General features: G+C 48.2%; 1 protein-coding gene across 6 annotated transcripts in view; it reads left to right on the top strand.

The window, feature by feature from the left end:
- Positions 1 to 22,305, top strand: part of Arhgef10 (Rho guanine nucleotide exchange factor 10) — a 56,821-nt gene extending 34,516 nt beyond the window's left edge. For all 6 annotated transcript variants that reach the window (XM_090353710.1, XM_090353706.1, XM_090353709.1 and 3 more), the window contains 11 exons: positions 6,322 to 6,437; positions 7,132 to 7,259; positions 7,598 to 7,698; positions 9,300 to 9,421; positions 10,649 to 10,729; positions 11,109 to 11,329; positions 12,462 to 12,619; positions 17,909 to 18,051; positions 18,807 to 18,981; positions 19,309 to 19,431; positions 21,053 to 22,305. In XM_090353710.1, coding sequence (XP_090209836.1) covers positions 6,322 to 6,437; positions 7,132 to 7,259; positions 7,598 to 7,698; positions 9,300 to 9,421; positions 10,649 to 10,729; positions 11,109 to 11,329; positions 12,462 to 12,619; positions 17,909 to 18,051; positions 18,807 to 18,981; positions 19,309 to 19,431; positions 21,053 to 21,570 — 1,886 coding nt within the window. In that variant the 3' untranslated portion in view covers positions 21,571 to 22,305. The remainder of the gene's footprint in view (positions 1 to 6,321; positions 6,438 to 7,131; positions 7,260 to 7,597; positions 7,699 to 9,299; positions 9,422 to 10,648; positions 10,730 to 11,108; positions 11,330 to 12,461; positions 12,620 to 17,908; positions 18,052 to 18,806; positions 18,982 to 19,308; positions 19,432 to 21,052) is intronic.
- Positions 22,306 to 22,787: the final 482 nt, after the last annotated feature.

The raw sequence follows: 22,787 nt of genomic DNA, 5'->3' as shown, positions 1-22,787 counted from the left end.
ATGTTCAGAAGCAAGAAAGCTAAGGTTAAGACTTTACTCTGCCTGGTTGGATATGCACAACCACTAAACTTAAAGGAATATAATTTAATGAGTATCAGGTCTAACTTGCTATGAATCTCTTCTACTTTTCTTACCCATACATATCATTAATTTAATAGTAATTCATGCTTAGTAAGCTAATTCTTAGAGCATCAAATTTGGGTTTCTTTGTGTCTGGAAGTTTGAGACAGTCTCTATGTGCAGCCTGGTGCAGCTACAGTTGCATAGCCCAGTAGCCCTCTACTGTGGGTCCTCTTGAGCCTGGGGATCACTTGCACCTGGTGGTGTTACTTATCTGAATTTCTGGCTAAGTTATACTGTAATGTGCACCTTCTCCTACCCTCCCAATTAATAACCAGGATACTAAACTATATTCCAGATTTTCAAAATGACATACAGGCAAATGGGTGAAAGAAGGGAAGAACAGAAGTATGTGTGTGGTGTGTGTGTGTGTGTGTGTGTGTGTGTGTGTGTGTGTGTGTGTGTGTGTTGGGGGGTGACTGTGTTTTTCAAATAGTCACAATTCATTCAAATTTTATCTAAAGAAAAACTGAGTATCTTACTAAAATTCTGTTCATTTTCTGAACAAAGGCACATGTATTTTTGGTCTGCTTGAGTTAAGGGTTACCACATAGTATTCAAGTAGTTAAGGATGGCTTTGGTGCATAAGATAGAGTTCAGGTATTACACACCCTTCACGTTTTCTTACTCATACTGAGATAACCAGAATGAGGTTAGAAAAAGTTAGCAGTCTCTGAAAGTATACTATTCCATTTTTCTGAACCTATGGAGCAAGTTAACTTTTTATTTTTTACATTTTTATTAGCATGTATTAGCTGTCAAGTGAGTGTTTCACTGTGATATTTCTATGCATATACAATCATATTCTAATAAACCTCATCCCTCACTCTTACCCCCCTTCTTAAGACAATTTCAACATGTTTCTTTGTTCTGCTTTCATGCCTGGGAACAAACTACTTCAACCATATTCTTCATCTTCATTCGTCCAAATTCTCCCCCCCTTCTTCCCCCCCCTGTCTCCTTTCTCCTTTCTCCTTTTCCTTTCATTCTTTCTTTCCTTTTTTGGTACCCTGTTCCTGAAGTTTGAACTGGAACTGGACACTCACCCTGACTGAGCTATTTTGCTCAAGGTTAGTACTCTACCACTTGAGCCACAGTTTCACTTCTGGATTTTTCCTGGTTAATTGGAGTTAAGAATCTCATCAACTTTCCTGCCTGGGCTGGTTTCACACTGCAGTCCTCAGATCTTAACCTTCTGAGTAGCTAGGATTATAGGTGTGAGCCTCTGGCACCTGGCTACGTTCATGTTTTTAAGTACCGAATCTTTCACTCTTCCTTGTCTGTCCACTCAGCAGGGGCGCAAAGGGATGGGAGTAGTGGAAATGTAATTCTATTAGCCTGTTTACCTTTGAAACAACTTTTACAATGAGTCTCAGTGACAGGTTAGTTAGTTTTGTTTTTGTGAGAAAGCTGTAAAACATAAACAAAGAGTCTTGTTTAATATTCTCTGAAAAATGGCCTTGTACTTTTTTTTTAAGTTGCTCAATAAGATGATTACAGGAAGGGAGGGGATGGGGGAAGAAGTGCAAGAGAAGGCAGAAGGGGTTGGACATGAACCAGAGTTTTAGACCCCAGGCCCAACCACACGTTGCGTCTAGCCATTTGCTTCTGTAAAACTGGATTTTGCACTTGAGACACAGGTGTTTCTAGGAGCATTCCACCAGAAGCAGTGGCAGAGTCAGCCTGAGTGTGGTGGAGTTCTCACTATCTGCTGGAAGACATATGCCACCTGGGGAAGTCAGACAAACAGGTGCCAGTGGCAGCAGGGCCATTGAGGCTCAAGATGAGACTGCCTGGGCTTCCTGAGCACTTAGACTGCTGGTTGCTTGGCTTGTGCCTACCATGTGGCTCTTGGGACCTTGATTCTCTGCCTGTGAGCTGGGTTTCAGCTGTGGAGTGAGGGGTCTTTAAAACACCATGTAGATTTAAAATACTTTTGAAAATAAACTGCATTTTTCTGGTTTAGTTCAAGTTTTCTAATTCCTGAGGGATAGAACCCAAGCCTAATTTTTCTGGGGGCTTTATCCAGCCGTCGAGAATAGGCAGTGCTCGCTAGCATTTAGAATTGGTGCAAGCGTTGGGCCTGCTTGTAAGGTGAGAACATGAATGCATGAACTGTCCACATGCCGTTGGCGGCAGGTTAGTAGATGAGCTGGTGCAAGTCTCTAGTGTTGATGGGATCCCTCTGGACTGCACGGGAGACCTGGGTCCGCCCACAGCCACATGCCTGCTGTGCTGCCGGCGCTCCCTCGGCCTGCACAGCCTGATCTGGTTCCCCTTCAGTGTTCTAGCGCTCAGAATCATTTTGAGAAGCTAGCTAGAAGTTCCTGTTCTCCCTGTTTGCTCATGTGACTCTTCTGCTGTTGCAATGACTGTAACTGGTCTGTTGCCTGGTGTTGGAAGCAGGTTGTGGGCGTCATTGCCTAGCAACCCAGCAGGTGCCACTGGGTGAGGCTGGGCTCAGCCTGAATCATCGGGGGTGGGGCCTGCCAAGTTCCTTGTTCCAGAAGCAGGGTTTGTGCCTGTCAGCCTTGCTGAGTTACAGCTTAAACTTTACTCCTTTCCCAGGGCTGGGGAATGGGTGACCCGTGATCCTCCAGGGGACCTATGAGTTGGTTTAAGCTTCTAGAGTCCCTAAAGTTAGTTTTACTAAGTAACTTTTATTTTGTACATTCACCTGACTTTTACTTTGTACATTGCACTGACCATGAACCATCTGGTCCTGGTGTCACTTCTTGTGTCTGTATTCCATCTTAGGGTAATCTTTTCTTCCTATAGACTTCCTGCTGATCCTCAAGGCCTTGATTTTCAGTAAGTAAACAGCACAGCACCCCTGCCTTGTAAGGTGTCTTAAGCATAGACCCTGGGGAAGACTGAGACATGGCCCAACCTCATTCTCCAGGGCCCTTCGTGAAGCAAGAGGGGGAGATGACTTATCAGACAGGATGGCACCTCAGGGTCTCAGGAGAATCTCGTTACCAGCATTATAAATACTTCCCAGATATACTGCCAACATATAGGAAACTGAGTACAAGGAATTTTAAAAAGCACTCACTCACTTGTCTGTGCAGATGTTGAGCATTCGGTTTTGTAACAGTCCTATTACTTTGTCATTCGTTACAGAACCCTTAAAAGTAAGACAGGAACAGAAAGGCATGGCTGTGCTCTGTCAGGCAAGATAATTGTATAGGAGAACAAGATACAGGGCCAGCCTCAGGCTGGAGTTGTGGCTCTCAAAGCAGTTGTAGAGATATAACTCAGAGCGTGAGAGGTGTGGGTAACTTGTACATTAACACTATTTTGATTTGGGGGGTTGGGGGCTTTCCCCCCAAAAAAACTGGCATCTGAAGCAAATACAGCACCATATTAATATCTATCCATGTGTTATTTTTTTCTGGTTTTTGCAATTTAAAGAATATTTTATAGCCAGGAGCTGGTGGCTATTGCCTGTAGTCAAGGGGCTGAGATTTAAGGATTGTAGTTTGAAGCCAGAACTAACAAAAAGTCCAAGACTCTTCATCTCTAATTAACTACATTCCCCCCCCCCCAAATAAGATAAAAGTGTAATTATGGACTGAGGTGATAGCTTTGAGCACTCTAAAGCTCAGGGACAGTACCTAGTGCCTCGCTCCCCCACCCCCGAGGGGTGGGCAGTAGGGATTCCTGTGTGAGTCTCATGCCCGGGCTGGGTCCTAATCAGACAGACAGTGGCTCAAACCCCTACCCCAGCTTCTGACTGGCAGGTAAAAGGTGTGGAATAGCCTGCAGGAGATGGGGTGCTCCTCTGTTGTCACAGGCTCTGGGGGACAGCCCTGTGTGCATTAGAGGTAGAGACACCACAGGTGTGGGTCTGTCAGCATGCAGAGGCCCTGCCAGCTTCTTTGCCACGTTTGTACTTCAAGGATGAGATCTTAGCAGGACTTAGCAGTGCCCCTCATACCTTCTGTCCTCTTTAGCACTGTGCTGGGCAGCGGGGGAGAAGTTGAGGCACTGGGGGGCGCAATTTAGATTTTGCCAGAATCTAGAGCCTACCTACATTAAATCTGTGCTTGTGCCATCTGCTTAGATGCAATGACTCAACCATCCCTGTGTGGTGTGTTCCCCAGACCTGGACCATGGAAGGTCTCTGACAACCTGTCTCAGTCCTTGAAATTGCTAGCCAGTAACCCTAAGACCTGGCTGGGTGTGTACCACGAGAGGGTTTTGTACTGAATGACTACAGGTTGCTGCAGTCTTTGTGTAGTGGCAGCTTTACTTCTGGCAGGAGCTTCAGGTCATTGTGGAGAGGCTTAGCTCTTTGCCGGGAGGGTGGGTCATCAGGTTCTGCTCCACACAGCTCACTTCCTACGTACTTTAGTTCTCATGGGAATGAACGTTTTTTGGTGACACTGAGTTTCGACTCGGGTTATCTCTGCCCTTTGCACCTGAACATTGCATCTGTTCTTTACCCCTGCATGCTGTATCTCCCCTTTACACACATCCCTGCATCTCTTTAAACCTGTTCCCTACATTTCCTCTTTGTAGCTCAACCCCTCATCATCTCCTTATACGTACACACCACATCTCCCCTTACCCTCTTCCAGGAGCTAAGTGCTCCTTCATTCCTGCTTGTGTTTATCCCCCCTCTTTTTCTGTGCTGGTCCTAGGACTTGAACTCAGGGCCCAAGCACTACCCCTGAGCTTTTTCTCTCAAGGCTAACACTCTACCACTTGAGCCACAGCTCCTTATCCAATGTTTTTGGTAGTTAATGGAGCTGAGTCTCATGGACTTGCCTGTCCAGTCTGGCTTTGAACTATGATCCTCAGATCTCAGCCTCCTGAGTAGCTAGGACTACAGATTAGAGCCCCTGGTGCTTGGCTCCTTTTCTCCCTCTTTCTCCCTCCCTCCCCCCCTTTAAAGATAGAGTCTTTCTTTGTGGCCTGGGCTGGCCTTAGAATTAGCTCTGGAATTACAAGCAGATACTACCATTCATAGCCTTGCTTCAGAGCCCTTGTCCTCACCCCCTTTCTGTCCTGCAGATACCTCTGGCCCCAGTGTCCCTCAGCTAGCAGAGAAGACCTTTCAGGGGTCATCGATGGTTGCCTTGTCTCCCCAGGTCATGGAGCTCCTGGGATGCCTGAGAATATGCTCCATCCTGGGTGCTGCAGGTGGTGTTTCTGTTGGCTTGGCCTTACAACCCCCTTCCTCATTTGTCACATTGAATTCTATTCAGCTGACACCCTGGATTTCCCAGCCAGTTACAAGTATTTCCATGGAAACAGGCAGTGCTCGTGGGAAAAGCCAGAGAGAGATGTGGAGCCATTGTGTGCCAGCCTTGCAACAAAGAACCTGACTCACAGAATTTAAAACACTTTAAACTGGCAACTGTATACCTGGAAATGAGCTCTTTATCACTTTGTTTGCATTTGATGGTGCAGGGGTTTCAACTCAGCCTTGTGTTTGCCTTAGGGGGGTCATCTACCATGAGCCACACCTCCAATCCTGGTTTTTGCTGGTTTTTTTTTTTTTTTATTGCCATGTAGAGTGGGGTTACAGTTATATTCGCCAGATAGTAGGTGCATTGTTTCTCACACGTTGATGCCCCCTCTCATGTTTTTGTCCCCATTTCCCTCCCCCATCTCCACCCCTTCCCAATCATCTTGTTTTCCCCCTTCCCCTTCCTATTTCAGATAAACACATAAATGTATATACAATATGCCAGGTCACAAAGTCTATTGGTTATTTTCGAGGCAGATCTAGCAGCTTCGCCTGAGCACGTGTTTGAATTGCATCTGCCCGTCCTAGGCTTGCCATCCTAGCCAGGGTAGCAGATACATGGCCGTGGGCCCAGTTCTGGGTTGATTGAGGGCTTTCACCCCACCTCTCCCTCTTTACCTCTGTACCTGCATCACCTGCCTCTCCCCCACCCCACTCTTCAGGAATGAAGTTCTCCTCCATTAATTGGCCTTGGACCACAGCTTTCCTAATTCCAGCCTCTCGAGTATCTAGAAATACACAGCTGGGCCTCTCAAGTAGCTAGGGACATGGAACCTAGCTCTGACAAACAGTTTGACTACAAACTAGTGGATCATCAGTAAGGTTTTGTTTTTTGGGTTTTGGGGTTTTTTTGGTGGGGGGGGACACAAACTAGAATTTAGTGTTTCCCAAGCATTAAAGTAAGAGGCTTTGGGCTTTCTTCTTTTTTTTTTCCTCATTTTTAGACAAAGTTTACATGGGACCAGGACAGCTATATCAAGATCTGCAAGACTTGCTGTATGATCTCAATGTGGTTGGTCAGATCGCTCAGCTGATAGGAAACCTTAAGGGAAACTATCAGGTAATGCCCAGGCAGTTTAATTTTAAGTTGCTTTTCCTCCTAACTGTGTGTGAACCTGTGATTAAGTCTCTAAGCTTTATGAGAGGTTAAACTTCAGATGCCTTTAAAAATTGCTCTGATGTGCCTTCTCTTGTTTTGGTTAAGATGAAACTTATTTCATTATAGCGTCTCTTCGTTTTCCAAAAACTCTTGAGTGCAGTTCTTGACTGGGAGATGTCTTGGCTGCAAGCTGGGCACTGGTGGCTTGTGCCTGCAATCCTAGCTGCTCAGGAGCCTGAGATCTGAGGGTCACACTTGGGGGGCAGCCTAGGCAAGCAAGTCTTACGAAACTCATAAAAGCCGTGAGTGGCTGGGCAGCAGAGGTTCACACCCTTCACCCCAGCCGGGTTGCAGCCAGCCCACACAGGAAACTCTGTGGGACACTTACGACTAATTAACCACCAGAAAGCTGGAAGTGACGCCGTAGCTCAAGTGGTAGCCAGGTGAGAGCACGGGGCCCTGAATTCAAGCCCTAGAATTGACCAGAAAGAAGGAGATGTCTTAACTAGGCATGGTTAGCCTGATCAGTGTTTCTTTTTATCCTCATATATGAGTATTTTTGTATCTTCCTGAAATTTTCATGTTACAGTTTTGCTATTTCTCATCCTTAATATTTTTATAAGCACTTAACTATGAATATGTATTTCTTTTGTAGAACTTGAATCAATCAGTAGCCCATGACTGGACATCAGGTTTACAGAGACTGATTTTGAAGAAGGAAGATGAAATTAGAGCTGCTGATCGCTGTAGAATTCAATTACAGCTCCCAGGGAAGCAGGACAAGTCAGTAACAGCGCTGTCATATGTGTTGTCTTCTCTTGATGACTATATTGGTTGAAGTTGGTTTCTGGTGTGACTAAAGAGCACAGGCATGGGTCCTCAAGGTCCTGGTCCTGGTCAGGAGCTCAAGGCCCTGGTAGGGTTGGTCTCCAAGGCACCCAGGTCACTGCGCATCTCAGCCTGTGTGCCCACCCTCCCCTGACATGCAGAGCAGAGCAGGGCAGGGCTGCATGGCCAGGACTCTAGTGGGTCCTGTGGTCCTTCTGTGAGGAGAGGGGACTGTGACGTAGTTGTGTTGTAGGCACAGTGTGTAAAGTGTGTGCTTGTCTTGTTTCTGGCAGGTCTGGGCGACCTACATTTTTTACAGCTGTGTTCAATACATTCACCCCTGCTATCAAAGAGTCCTGGATCAACAACTTGCAGATGGCCAAACTTGCCCTGGGTAAGACGTGGTCTGTTCAAGGTAATTGAGGTGGGGTTCAGGAAGCCGTGTCCATTGCAGGGTCCTTGAAGAGCTCTTCTCTACACGAGCACATGGGTACCTGTAAGGGCAAAGTCAAGGCTAAGGAGAAAACTCAGAAGTGATTCCTCCCTTCACCCGCTGGAATAGTTTATTTCCCTCATGCAAGTTTGTGTTACAGTCCAGGAGCCGCATGGACGAATGTGTGGCTTCTGATGGGACTGAAGAGCACGGGCATGGGTGCTCAAGGTCTTGGTCCTGGTCAGGAGCTCAAGGTCGGTCTCCAGGGGACCAGGTCACTGTACACCCTCCCTCCCTCCCTCGACACACAGGACTCTGTAGAGTGAGTCCTGTGGCCTCGTTGTGGGGGAAGGGGATTGATTATTTTTCCTCTGTCCTTTTGGCCTTTATGTGCTGTTATTTATTTCATTTCGCATACAGTCTTATTACCCAGTATACTGAGAGGTTGTGTGTGTGTGTCGGGAGGCGGGGGTGGTGTATGTGTGTGCACATACACGAAACCTCTTAAGTGTAGACAATCTGAAATGTTACATGAGAATAAAGCAGAAGAATTAGCATTCGAGTGTTGATTGTCCCTGAGTGAGTGAGTGAGTGAGTGAGAGAGAGAGAATGGAGAAAACGGGGCTTTCACCATTTAGTGGGAGCCTTCCGATTTGAATGTTGCTCCTTTTCCCTGCGTACAGTAATGGTTTATGGAGTTAGGTTCAAAGGGACTTACTGAAAAAGAGGAGGGTATGCAGTCCAAAGAGCAAGGATTACATGATAATAATGATAAATTAAGTAGCTTATCCTTGATCCATCTTAAATATGAAGATTGTGATTATTTACTTTGGTAACAAAAATGTCTTGGTTTTGTTGACTTCTTACTTTCTAATCCCATAGCACTACAACCATGTGTGTTAGCTTTAGTGGTTGTGACAAAATGCCTGCTATAAACAGAAGAGGAAAGCTCTGTTTTGCTCATGGTTTCGGAGGTTTCAGCCCATCGTGGTAGGGAGGCTGAGAATGAGCAGGTCACATCATGGACAGGAGGCAGAGTGGAGGAAATCCCAGAAACTGCCCAGCTTCCTCCAGGGGACCCCACTTTTCACAGTTGTACCGCCTCATTGTCTGTTCAGGTTTTGAATACATCCATGGGTTAAACTACTCAATTGGTCAGTTCTCTCATGATCTACTCGTTTCTGGAAACTTCTCGGATACACTCAGAGGTATATTTACCTCCCAGGCCTCTCTCACCCATTTACACTGACATTCATCATCAGCTACCGCATGACTCTCTCAGGACATCCACGAATTTGAAAATGGGGAAAGGGTCATAGGAAATGGGCTTGTGGTGTTGACACATAGCCAGGGTAGGGGGTGGCAGAGCTGTGCAGTGCCACACAGACATGGATCCTGCTGCTGTCTAAAGTGAAGCGGAAGTGTACAGCTCACCTGTTCAGAAGGGGCCCCACCCTCTGTGTCTTAAGCAGTAGGATGTCTGGGCCATCCTCTTCTTTGGCCCCAGACTGCTGCTTCTGAAAGTAGTTAATGCCAGCCTTGCTGTCTGCATGTCTTCACAGAGGAGGAGAACCACCTGGGCTGGTTCTGTGTGGATGATGACGGGAACCAGACTAAGAAGGAGACGCACCCTCTCCTTGTGGGACACATGCCTGTGATGGTTGCCAAGCAGCCCGAGTTCAAGGTGAGGGTCCCAGGGCAGCACCTTCTCTCTGTGTGTATCTTGCCTTTCCAGGGAGGCACAGTAACTATTTCTCATGAGGAAACCAATTTAAAAATAGTCGGAATTGCTGTTCTCTGAAGCCAAGGGGAGGCTCTGACACCCTCGCTGATGCCCACTGGAGGCGCAGACACTGCCCGATGCCTGGACCCTTCTTGTTACCCCAGAAGGCTCACTGAGGTGATGTTGCTGCAGTTCACTGTGGTTCTGTTACAGGTTGGCCACCCTGGAGGCAAGCTCAACTCAGTTGCCTTTCTCATGCCTGACTTAGACATCTGTTTCCACAAAGAGGCCTCCAGGCTTGGGTCTGCCTGGTGCAGCATGCCCACTCTCCCAAAGTTGTTTCCTCTCCGGGGTTTCCTCTGTATGTCCCCAGAGCTGACCCCCATTTCCTCTTCCTCCACCTCCTCTCCTCCCCCCCGTACCCCGGCCCCCAGGCCAGTGCCTGGTGATATCAATGGCCAGAGGAAATAAGTCAGTGTTACTGTTTCTCATTCCTGATCTCTGAGTGGGCTTTTCCATGGTCTCCATGAGCACACCATGACGTCTCAGAGCCGGGATCTATTAGAAGAAGCTCACCACTAAAACATTAACTTCTAAGACCTGTATAATTGGTGCTTTATATCACTGTTCCCTCCTGAGCCGTGGACATCTCTACCCAGCCAAAGACAAACGTGGAGAAAAAAGATGGTGTCTACCGGAAAGATAGATGTTTCTTGTCCTAATTTCCTCATCGAGGCAGTATAACCATTTACATAGTGGACAGATTAGGTATTATAAGGTACCTAGAGCTGATTTAAAATGTTCTGGAACATATATGCAGGCTTTGTGCAAATGCTATACCACTGTATATGAACAATAGGCTTTAACTCTGGAGAATTCTAGAATCAATTCCCTGTGAACACAAAGGATAGCTATGCTTTTAATCTTTCATCCTTCCTATTTTATTAATATTATTATTAATTTAATATTTTGATGTATTGGAGTTTGAACTCAGAGCCCTGCATTTGACCGACAGTGCTCTACTACTTGAGCCATTCCTCTAGCCCCCTCTCTCTTCCTATTTTAATCTGTGTTAAGTTGATATCTGAAATTTCTGGCTAGATAATGAGCAACATCATTACTTTAGGATGTTATGTAGTATTTAAGCCCAAGTTCCATTTTATATGTGAATATTTTATTCTGTTTTAGATTGAATGTGCTGCTTACAACCCTGAGCCTTACCTAAATAATGAGAGTCAGCCAGATTCTGTGACACGTGGCTTCCTGTGGGTAAGATTCTTAACTTGCTTTAGGGCAGATTCACAAAGAATCAGTCTACCACGGGCTTTACCTGACTGATCTCTGAACAGGAGAGGGAGCTGAGCCCCTTTAGAGAAAGTGTGGGATGTGTTTGTACTCTTTCCCATTGAAAATTTATGCAGATTGGATTGATTCTAAAGATGACTACATAACTAATAGGAAGATTGTTGGAACAGTGAAATCATAGAGACTTTCCCTCTTCTGGATGTGGCTGGCCTTGTACGTTGAAAACACAAAGGGGTGCTATTAGCAGATTCAGTTTTTCTGTGTGTTGATTTTCATATGAAAATTAGGTTGTAAGGGTATGAATTTATTCATTGTGTTTTTCCCTCTTAACCTGCTGATTCAGATTGGAAGCTGTAGCAGTCAGATGGGCCAGATTGCCATTGTGTCATTTCACAACTCCAATCCCAAAGTCATCGAATGCTTCAATGTGGATTCACGCATCCTCTGCATGGTGTATGTCCCCGTGGAGCAACCCCAAGGGCCTCCCACAGTCCCAGACCCTGAGGCCATGGCCACCAGGTCTTCTGATGTGCCCACCATCTGTCTGGGCACAGAAGAAGGAAGGTACAGAATGTTTCAGTGTGGCAGGGATCGTGCCTGTCCAGAGCATGTATCCAAACAAAAGCAGGCAATCCATGTAGGATATGAGATGTAAGTGGGGGGCGGGCAGGGGGTGTTAGGATCCTTATGCTCAGAATTACCAGTTCATCAGGGCCACAGGAATTGTTTTAGGAATCCCCAAAGAGACATGATAGTTGTTGGGTTGTTGTTGTTGTTGTTGTTGTTGTTTTTAAGAGAGTTTCTTACTATGCTATTACTTCCAGAGTGAATCTTTCTTTTTTTTTTTTTGCTGCTTCTTAAAAGTGCATCATTCTGCTCGACACCCATGACTCATGCTTGTAATCCTAGCTACTCAGGAGGTTGAGATCTAAGATTGTGGTTTGAAGCCAGCCTGAGCAGGAAAGTCCCTGAGACTCTTATCACTGATTAGGCACTAAAAAATCAGAAGTGAGACTGTAGCTCAAATGGTAGATTACTAATCTTGAGTAAAAAAGCTTAGGGACAATGCCCAGGCTTTGAGCTCAAACCCTAGGACCAGCATACACACAAAATGTACATTATTTCTGAAAGTCCAGAAAACATAACTGTATCTATATAGCCATGTTAAACATTGACATTATTCAAAGGAAATGTAAGGTGTTCCAGAATGTGTAAGAAGAACTAATTTTTCATGTAACTTAACATTTCTATTTAAAATATGAGAATATTCTGGGTATTGATGACTCGGAACTATAATGCTAGCCCTAGCCATTCAGGAGGTTGATATTTGGAGGGGGTTTATAGTTTGTGGCTAGTGAAGGTAGGAAGTTCCATAGGTTCTTTCTCTAAAAATAAGCAGAAAGCAAAGCTGGAGGTGTGGCCCATGTGGCAGTGCACCAGCTAAGCCAGCACAAGGCCCTGAGTTCAATCCCTATACTGGAAAAAGAAGGAGAAGAAGAGGAGGAGGAGGAGGAAGAGGAGGAGGAAGAGGAAAAAGAAGCAATTAGAATGGGTACAGATGTATGCAAGCATGTGTCAGGGAGAAAAGGATGGGCAAAGAGGGAGGAAGTAGGGTGAGATTTGAGGGCACTGAAACACGCTGCTCTGGGCTGCTCGGGGAGCAGTGCCCTGGTTCACTTCTATTTTTCTTTTAAAGCATTTCCATTTATAAAAGCAGTCAAGGCTCCAAGAAAGTGAGACTTCAGCACTTTTTCACTCCTGAGAAGTCCACCGTCATGAGCTTGGCCTGCTCACCACAGGGCCTGTATGCGGGCTTGGTCAATGGCTCAGTGGCCAGCTACACCAAGGCTGCAGGTAACTGGTTGTTCCTGGGGCCTGGGGAGGGGTGTGATGTCAGTGTCTCCTCCTCTTAGCACTTGTCACCCAGGTTCTAGACCTGTGTCACTTTCTCCTTCCCCAGAGCCGATGATGGACACACAGGAAGTGACTTCCAAAGTCCGTCTCTGGGGGCCTTTCTCCACTCCACAGGAACTGGATTTCATGTGAACATAGCTCTGAATCTTTGGCTCTCACCCTCCTGGCCCTCCACATGCTCATTCATACATGCTCTTGGACACTCGGTTGCAGCCCTTGTGGCCTTTCCCTTTCCACCCTCCTCACCCCATCCTCCCCCCCTCCCCACTTGCACAAGGCTGGTTCTTCTGCCCTGTGCAGAGGGAGCCTGGTGGCCTTGCGGAACAGCTGGCCAGGAGTCGTGCTTCATGTCCGCTGCACGTACCAGCCTGCCGCTCCTGACACAGTTTTCCTGAATATGGTTGCCTGCTCCACCATGTGGAGCAGCTCATCTCTCGCTCCAGTCCTCTCTTCACACTGCCATGGTATCTAACTGGCCTTCCCGAGGTCTTTCCTGATGCTGAGACTGCCTGAAGTCCTGCTGTGGCATCTCGGGATTGTTCTCCCAGCCATGGCTCTCTGCCTGCCACCTGGTTGTCCCAACGCAGATACACGGAGGCGCAGGCTGCTCGCTGTCCCTCGTTACTTGTCGCAGGCATGGAGGAGCTGTACTGGTAGTGGTGGACAGTGCTGTTCTCAATTCTTGTGAGGTTCAGCATCCCTGCTTTGTGGGATGTTTGTTTCCAGGTTCCAACCTTCCTACTGTGTCCTGGATTTCAAAGTGGGGTGAAAAGCCCCCTCACCCTTCCATGTGGTAGAAGACAGTGGCTGGGCTTCCATTCCCCTCCTCCAGGACCCCAGCTGTCTACCAGCTCCAGATCACCCTCTCCTGCCCCAGCTTCTGTAATGCCCTACGTTTATTTCCTCTTTGCATTCCCACCAGTTCCTTTTCTAGTATTTGCCTTCCCCCTGAGCCACCAGCGTGGCTTAAAGTAATATCCTGTCTCCCCAGAACCCTGTGCACCCTTGTGGGAGGTGTGTACCAGCTTACCCTTTGGCCTACAGGAGCCTCTTGCCCTGGACCTCTTCACCTCTGAGGGCCTCCTGGTTCTACTTCCGTGGCCCTAAGAGGGCCCTAGGGGCGTGTTCCCCGGCCCTGTGTGCACCCTGTGGAAGAGTTCAGGGATGTCTGGCCGCCTGCATGCACACTTCTCTGTGGACCTGCTGGTCCCTGGCACTGGTAGTATGCATCGCCTCCTTTTCCTTCCCATCACAAATGCCATAGGTGGACCTTGCCTGGGGGCTTCTCACCCTCTTTCACCTCACCGCCATTTCTGTTCTCTGTGACTGGTCTTGGTTGCAGACCTCCCATTCCATTTTAATATTTCTGTTTATCTATTTTCTTTGCCCCTTCCAACTTCCCAGCACCCTGTCCCAGTGGCTGGACTACGCGAATGTCTACTGAGCAGGGGTGCCATTCTCCTCTGCTCCTTGTTCAGCATGGCTCCTGTGCATGACTCTTTACTAGGCCCAGGCCTAAGCAGTTGCTTCCTCAGGCGTGCATTCTAATGTGTGTAGCTAGAGAGTTCCAGTGCTTTCCTGGTCAGATTATTATTTTTAATTTTTTTTTGTCGGTTGTGGGACTTGAACTCTGGGCCTGGTGCTGTCCCTGAGCTCTTCAGCTCAAGGCTACCACCCTACCCCTTGAGCCACAGCCCCACTTCCTGTTTTCTAGTGATTAATTGGAGTCTCAGGAACTTTAGTGCCCAGGCTGGCTTTGAACCTTGATCTTCAGATCTCAGACTCCTGAGTAGCTAGGATTACAGCATAAGCCACCGTGTGGCTCTCGTCAGATGATGATGATGATGATGATGATGATGATGATGATGATTTTGCCAGTCCTGGGCTTGAGCTCAGGGCCTTGGCTTTCTCCAGGCGAGAGCTCTACCATTTGAGCCATAGTACCACTTACAGATTTTTTTTTTCTATGTATATGGTACCGAGGAATTGAACCCTTTGTGCATGCTAGATAAGCACTCTACCATTAGGCCAAACTCCTAGCCACTGGTCAGATTATTTTTTAGCCAAGTGTTTTCTCATCACCCAGTAAGAAAGGCACTCCTTTCAAGCTTTTTGGTTTTTTTTTCTTAATTGTTTTATTGTTATTATAAGAGTGACGTATAGAGGGGTTACAGTTCATAAGTCAGGCAGAGTATGTTTCTTTTTGGACAGTGTCACCCCTTCCCATTCCAGGCTTTGTAAGGAAGCTGGCACATTTATCTAACACATACAGTGTGTGCGGCAAAGGGCTGGACCTCCCCTGGACCCTGACTGGTCCTTCCAGGTACCCTGTGCAGTGCAGGCTCTCCCTGCAGGATGGTGGTGGCCATATTAGTGAGTGTTTCTGTCAGTTCTTCCCAGATGATCCTAGTCAGTAGGGGCCAGATGGTGTCTAGACCTTGAGCAGACAGGCATCCAGATGCTCAGGCAGCCTGGAGACCTGCTCAGAGCCTAGGAGGTCATACAATTCAGTACTGTGTTTGACCTCAGGGCCTCATACCTGCTGGTCCACCGCTCTGCCACCACACTTTTTAATGTGGGTTATTTTTCAAGTAGGGTCTCACATTTTCACCCATGATAGCCTGGACCTTGAGACTCCTACTTATGTCGCCTGTAAAGCTTGGGAGTACAGGGACAAACTGCCACACTTAGCTTTTTTGTTGAGCTATGGCCCTGCAACATTTTTCCCTCACTAGTCTCAAACCGCCATCCTTTCAGATCGTTTCCTTATGAGTGACTGAGGTTTCAGATTTCTACCACTGAGCCTGGCCCACCAATGACTTAATGTTTTAGAGTTTTTTTGGTGCACCTGCTCTTGTGTGTATGTGGGTGTGTCTGTCTCTGTGTGTATGGTACTGGGGATAAAGCTCAGGGCCTTGGTGCATGTTGGGTAAATGCTCTATTCCAGAGCTATACCTCAGGCCCCTCAGGTCAGAGACTTCATAGACGGTTAGCTGCATCCAGAGTCTGAGCATCTATTGTTGGCATAGTCTGCAGAGAGAAAGGACGAAGCACACAGGAGCTCTGAATGGAGGCAGAGGCTTCTATCCAAGAGAGGGCACAGGACAGGTTATGGCAGGGTTTCATGTCCAGCAGACAGGAATATATAATTTGGAAACTTGAAATGATGATGATTCCAATGCAATCCAGCAAGGCTCCACAGCGGATTCACACACTGGTGTCTGTTTCTGCCAGCGCTTTGTATGTGTTTTCATGCACTTTTAAATTCTCTTTGTTGTAGTTTGCTTGAGTTAGATTAGTATTCTCATTTGTCAAAGTATAATTTGAACATATTTCTGTTTAAAAAAGAAACTCCTGGCCTGATGGTAGAGTGCTTATCTAGCATGCACAAAGACCAGGGTTCGATTCCTTGGTACCACATACATAGAACAAAGCCAGAAGTGGTGCTGAGGCTCAAGTGGTAGAGCTCTAACCTTGAGAAAGTCCAAGGACAGTGCTGAGGCTCTGAGCTCAAGCCCAGGACTGGCAAAACACAAAAAGAAACAAAACAAACAAAACTCCTATGTATTCACTGATAGTATTTATTTATTTAGCCAGTTGTGATATTTGAACTCAGGGCCTGGACACTGTCCTTGGACACTTTTGCTCAAGACTAGTGCTCTGCCGCTTGAACAACAGTAGCACTTCCGGCTTTTTCTGAGTATGTGGTACTGGGGAATCAAACCTAGGGCTTCATGTGTGCTAGGCGAGCACTCTACCACTAGGCCACTCTCCTGGTCCTTCACTGATAGTCATTTCTTATTTCTTGTGCCTTAAACGGTTTCTACTTTTATTTCCTTGATTAAACTTAGAGGAAGGTATATGTGCAAGGACTTTCATAATCTGAACTTTCTATCTTCACATTAATTTGTGCACTCCCATGTATAATAACCTTTCTTTGGAGAGGGTTACTTTTTTTTTTTTTTTGAGACTGCATCTCACTACGTAGAGGCTAGCCTTGAACTCAGAATCCTTCAGCCTCTGCCTTCCAAATGCTGGGTCAGCCACCAAGCCTGGTTTCTTCTTGAAAGATTCAGGTGATTATTTTTCAAACTCTTCCTTAGCCAGCTTCAGACCCAAATTTTCATGCCATGCTGTGCCCTTAGGATCGTGCACCTGTCAGAGAAAACTTGCACATCTTGAGCCTATACATTCCCGTCACGGTGGAGGCTGCAGGGCTACAAAGAGCAGGGAGAACCAGGAGGGAAAGCTGTGCGTGTGTTCACACATGTGTGACTGTGAGGACGAGGGGGGGATGATGTCCCTGTGTGCACCTGTGTAGGCATGCGTGCGCGTGTAAGTTAATGCTTGCATTTCTGTGTGTATTCCTGAACATCATAATGCTAAAGTAAACCTGGTGCAGATACTACATGAAACTCTGTTCAGTGTTCATTGTGGCTGTAACATTGTTTGGCCTGACTACAGCATAGAATCCCCACTAAAACTGAACTGTACGGAATGGCATGATTGCATTTGTTCATCCTTTCTCCCTTCTTTTCTGCACCCTCCCCTTTCTCCCTTAAAAAGAAAGGAATTAAAATCAGAAGCATGCCACAAGAGTCAAAGCTTGTAGTGACTGTACATTTCTGGTTTGTTTGTTCATAAATAGCTTCATGATTCAGAAATCCAGTGTTCCCGTTCCCCACTTTGGGCATAGAGCACTTTACTACGTCCAGGGCTTTGGTGTTCCGGTGGGCATGCCATCTTCTTAAGCTTGGTGGCTGAAATAACCGTTTATTGACAATTCAAGGGTTAACGTAACTAGTTTTAGGATAGTTATGCTAGTCACTTTAAAATGTGTTTTTAGAGGCTTAAGGAAGTTTGATGGTATCAAAGCTAGTGACTCATACTTCATATAAAGTGATTACATTATTGCTGTCCCTTGACGTAACTTAGACCAAAACATCTATTGCTCCCTGGACTTCCAGAGAGGAGAGAAGGCTGTCATAGTCAGTGGAGCTCTACTTCTCCTGGCCATGACCCCCAGGGGTGGTGGCCCTCCGGTTGTCACAGTGGTATCACTGCTGTGCTAGACCACCATGCTGAAGTGGAGTTCATTCATTCATACCCCATGTACACCCACCATCAGGCTGAAGCACCAAAATTACAGTTGATATTATTTAAGGTGATCTAGGGTCCTGTTTCTCTGTGTATGGTTAAATGAAATTAAAAGAGATATTTTCTTTTAAGATGGATCCTGGAATGTAGAGCCTCAGAAGGTGATTAAACTTGGTGTTCTGCCCGTGAGGAGTCTGCTCCTGACGGAGGGGACGCTGTGGGCCGCGTCTGGAGGCCAGGTGTTCGTGATCAGCATGGAGACCCACACTATTGAGGTGAGCCGCTTCAGGGCCTGCTCAGACTAGAGGAGATGCAGCTGCCACCCGTGCTTTCCACCCAGAAAGTGAAATGCCGCTTTCCTGCGGTCATGAGCCAAAGAGCAGTCCTAGGTTTACCAGAAAAGCTCAGTGCCGGCTGGTCTAGCTGCTTCCTTCTGGGAATCAGGGCTCACTGTTTGCCTAGCTCGGTAATGGAAACACTGTGCACATAGAATCCTCGAGAACATAAGGGAAATTAGCGCTTGACTGACATGTCATTTCACATCATCCAGTGAGGACTCAGAAGAGGCTGGCTAGCCACTGGAAGGCCAGCCCACCCTCTGTTGCCCTGCGGACGCTGCGGCGTGGGCACTGAGGGCAGATGGCCAGAGCCCAGGCCATGGGCTTGGGGAAGGACTTGTGGCCCATATCCGGAGTCACAGGGAGAACTGGCTCCTCGCTGTGCCAGGGCGCGTGTCGTGTCCTCTGTCTCCTGTGGACCCCGTGCGCTCATTTCCTCAGATCATCTGTGATGGTTAGCAGTTCACATGAGTTCCGAAGACGGACTTGTTCCAGGAGACTGAGGACAGAGCCTGCGGTGTCCTGTGTGGTTTTAGAGCCGTGGCCTTGGTCCTGCTCTACTCCCGGAGCTGGGCTTCAGCTGGACACTATGGTTCTCAGCACGCGTGGCTGCATGGCTTACTTAGCAGGCTTTGCACACAGAGCCGTGAGCTCCAGCTGTGCCTGATGCCCAGGACCCCTCTTCACCCCAGAACCAGCTGGAGGCCCACCAGGAGGAAGGGATGGTCATCTCCCACATGGCCGTGGCTGGCGTTGGAATCTGGATCGCCTTCACCTCGGGCTCCACCCTCCGCCTCTTCCACACAGAAACGCTCAAGCACCTGCAGGACATCAACATTGCTGCCCCTGTGCACAGCCTGCTGCCAGGTATGGGCGGGAGCACTGCAGGCCGCACCCTAACCCTAAGCCGTGTCTGTCCAGTGGGATCCTGGGAAATGAGGCCTGAGGTAGGCGAGAACAGACAAGGAGCAGGCCCCCAGGGTGGGCGAGCCTGCCGGAAGCTGTGTGTGAGTTAGAGTTCACCAGGGGTGGGGGGTCTGCAGAGGTAGAAATCGAGTGAGGGGAAGGAAAGGAGGGATGAAGAGGATCGAAGTGGAAGTATCGGGGAGAGGAGGAGGGGTTGTCCTGGCCGTTGAGTTCAGGCTCTGTCACAGGACTGCTGCCCACACTCCCTTCCCTCTGTTCCACCCCCAGGGCATCAGAGACTGTCTGTGACCAGCCTGCTTGTCTGCCATGGCTTGCTGATGGTAGGTACCAGCCTGGGTGTGGTTGTCGCCCTGCCGGTCCCTCGACTACAGGGGATCCCCAAAGTGACAGGTGAGTGAGTGAGTGACTGGCAGTGTGCCTTCCCCTGGAGCAGTTTGTGTTTACTATACTGCAGATCTTAATAGCACGAATGCCCATTGGATTTGAACTGCCAGTTCTTTTTTTTTTTTCTTCCTGTTTCTAAACGGGTGGTCTCAGGAGTCTCATTTTGAGAACACATTTCCTTGTCCCCGTCACTGTTGCCTGGTGGTTTCCATCAGTGGAGGTGAGCGTCTCCTTTGCTGCTGTTGAGGTGGGGACTCAGCTGTACCCTCCTGGGCAGCGATCACTGCTGTTCCCTGCTGCTGCTGCAGCTATGCACCGGCACCCAGAGTGAGAGTCCCTCGCCCACTCAGCTGTCTCAGGAAGTAGGAGGAAGCTTCACAGCATGGGAGTAGAAGGAGCCGGAGTGTTCAGAGTTAGAGGTAGGAAGGGGCTTTGGAAGCTGGTGGCTCACAGATGTAATCCTAGCTACCCAGGAGGCTGAGGTCTGAGGACTGCAGTGTGAAGCCGGCCCAGGCGGGCAAGTCCATGAGACTCTTATTATCTCCAGTTAACCACCAAAGGGAAGAAGTGGGGCTGTGGCAAGTGGCAGAGCAATAGCCTTGAGCAGAAAACAAAAGGATAGCACCCAGGCCCCGAGTTCACATGTGCACAGACACTGTACTTAATAGAAAGAAGCAGGCAGTTGACCAGTGCTGGGAGAACTTTCTAAGACCCTGCCTGTGACCTTAAATCCCGCTGCGTGTCTGTCAGCTGGGAGAGACTCACAGACCAGGATCTGTGGGAGTCTGGGCAACATGAGTCCAGTGAGACTCCATTACAATCTCCTAGAAAGAGCAGTTCGGATCTCTGCTTTGCCTTTGCTGCTGGAAATGACTGTTTTATAACTCGAGACGCATGGTAATGAGTTACCAGAATGACTTCTGCTGAGGAATACTTGTTCACGTGATCACCTTCAGGTTTTGCTGTTGTGTTTGTTTTTATGGCACTGGAGGGTTACTACTTAGGCACCCTTCCCCTTCCACCTGAGTCAAACTCTCAGACCTTTTGGCTCTAGTCGTTTTATAGAGTCTTATTTTTTTTTTCTGCCAGTCCTGGGGCTTGAACTCAGGGCCTGAGCACTGTCCTTGGGCTTTTATCTCAAGGCTAGCACTCTGCCAGTTGAGCCACAGCACCATTTCTAACTTTTTCTATGTCTGTGGTACCGAGGAATTGAACACAGGTCTTTGTGCATGCTAAGCAAGCACTCTACCACTAGGCCAAACTTTTTTTAAAGATTATAGTCCTACCTCTGCCTTTTCCAGCTGGGATTGCAGGAACCACCATGCCCACTCTGTGGTTAAAGTGGGTGTGTGGCAGGGGGAAGTCTTGCTAATGTTTTCCCCCACGGTTGTCCTCAAACCTCAACCTTCACAGTCCCTGCCAACTGAGTACCAGGATTATGGGCACAAACTACCATGCTTGGCTCATGGATACTCATTTTCAGGCTTTCTTCAAGTCAGCTGCACTCCTGTGGGAATGTTACGCAGAGGTGACCTAACGACGCTGGCATGGCTGCCGCCCGGTGGGGGTGATGGTGGGGTGATATCCTGTGCTTTCTTCCCTTTCCACAATGTTGCCCTCTCCTCAGGAAGAGGCATGGTCTCCTACCATGCACATCATGGTCCTGTCAAGTTCATTGTCATGGCCACGGCTTCACATCAGAGAGAAAGAGACAGAGCCCGGGAAGGCCCAGCTCCTGGCCTAGAGGCCCCAGACGAAGACCAGAATGCTCCTCCTGACGAGGGGCCCACTCCCTGCCCGGGCCCGGGTGGCCTGGACACAGCCACAGCTGTTTGGCTGGGAGAGTCCCCAGGGATGGTGACTCAGAAGAGTGACCTGTCCTCCTCCTCAGGGTCCCTGAGCCTGTCCCACGGCTCCAGCTCGCTTGAGCACAGGTCCGAAGACAGCAGCGCCTGCGACCTCCTGAAGGATGCTGCCCCCTCCCTCGGGAACAGGATGCAGCGATCCAAGAGGGCCAAGGCCAGCTCAGCCCTGGTGGTGTGTGGGGGCCAGGGCCACCGTCGTGTGCATAGGAAGTCCAGGCAGCCCCAGGAGGAGCTGGTGTCCTCGGTGATGGTCTGGCAGATCCCACTGCCCAGTGCATAGGGCAGGTGGAGAGAGAGCCGTTCACTGCACCTGCTGGCACCTGGGTGGTGTGCAGAGCCCTCAGCATCACCGGGACCCCTGCAGAGACTGCTCAGAGAAGAATGAACGTGCAATATGAGAGGGCACTCTCCTGCCCACCTGCCCCCCACTTCCCATCACAGACCCCACCCAGACACACCGAGGCACTGGGGAGAGCAGAGCTCGGCCTTCGTTCTCTTTGCCACTGGTTCACGGTGAAGGCAGAGGGCCCCAGGCCAGCTCCAGGCCTGTTCACTAGTGTAGGGATTTACTAACCATTCTTGTAGCAGCTTTCCTTGACTCCAGTTTACTGCTTTTATTTATATTTTATATTTTTTAATTCCAAAACAAAATGTGTAGCAATTTAAGCAGCCAGGTAGCCCGTAGCGGGGCAGTTGGGGATTTGCAATTGGGCTGCTGGGTGTGCTCCAGATGGTAACCAAGTCCCAGTCCGTGTTAAGGAAAATTAACAGTTAATGTTCTAGCCATGGTAATACCTACTGTTTTACAAATAGTCGTTGCTTTGAACCAAATACTCAGTCCCCATTTAGAGCCAAGTATCAATTCCAGATGTACTTGCGGTCTCCTGTTCAGTAGAGTGGTGTCCACATGGATGTAGGAACTATGCTTCAAGTCTCAGCCTGTTCTCCACACTCTTCCCTCTCTTGGGGGTCCGGAGGTGCTGTCCATGGATGTGCTGCTGCCCATGTGCTGGCCCAGCTGGCCCCTCTGCGTCCCCTCCATCTCCCGCCCCCAGTGGAAGGCACCTGCTGTGCTCTGCCCTCAGGTCCAGGTGCCTGAGAAACTGGGGCTCCGTGTGCTTTAGTTGCACCAACTTTTACTTACTGGGTGAATAGCAAGAAGGAAAAAAAAAAGCCTCACAGGCATTCACCAGAAACAAACTTCTCAGCACTTTACAGATAAATAAAAATGCTTATTTTACAACAGCCAGCTATTTTCCAAATTATTTATACACACACACAGAGAGACACTCAAGCTTTCTTAAATTGTTAGCTGCTATCTTGTTCATAAGTAAAGTCTTTCTGTCTAACTGCGGTATTACCAGTTGCTCTTTTCTGTCCCTACAGCACAAGAGCAGTCCCACACAGGGGGCTAGGGGCCTGCGGGCTCCGCTTTGTGCAGCCGTGGCCGGCTGGAGAGGTGGCTTTTCCCTAGAGCCATGCCCTGCCACTCTCTAG

The sequence above is a fragment of the Megascapheus bottae genome, chromosome 20 (assembly GCF_031878675.1).
Source record: "Megascapheus bottae isolate mThoBot1 chromosome 20, mThoBot2.hap1, whole genome shotgun sequence".
Classification (NCBI taxonomy): domain Eukaryota; kingdom Metazoa; phylum Chordata; class Mammalia; order Rodentia; family Geomyidae; genus Megascapheus; species Megascapheus bottae.
The sequence above is the reverse complement of the archived record's forward strand: the minus strand, read 5'-3'. Positions and strand labels throughout refer to the sequence as shown.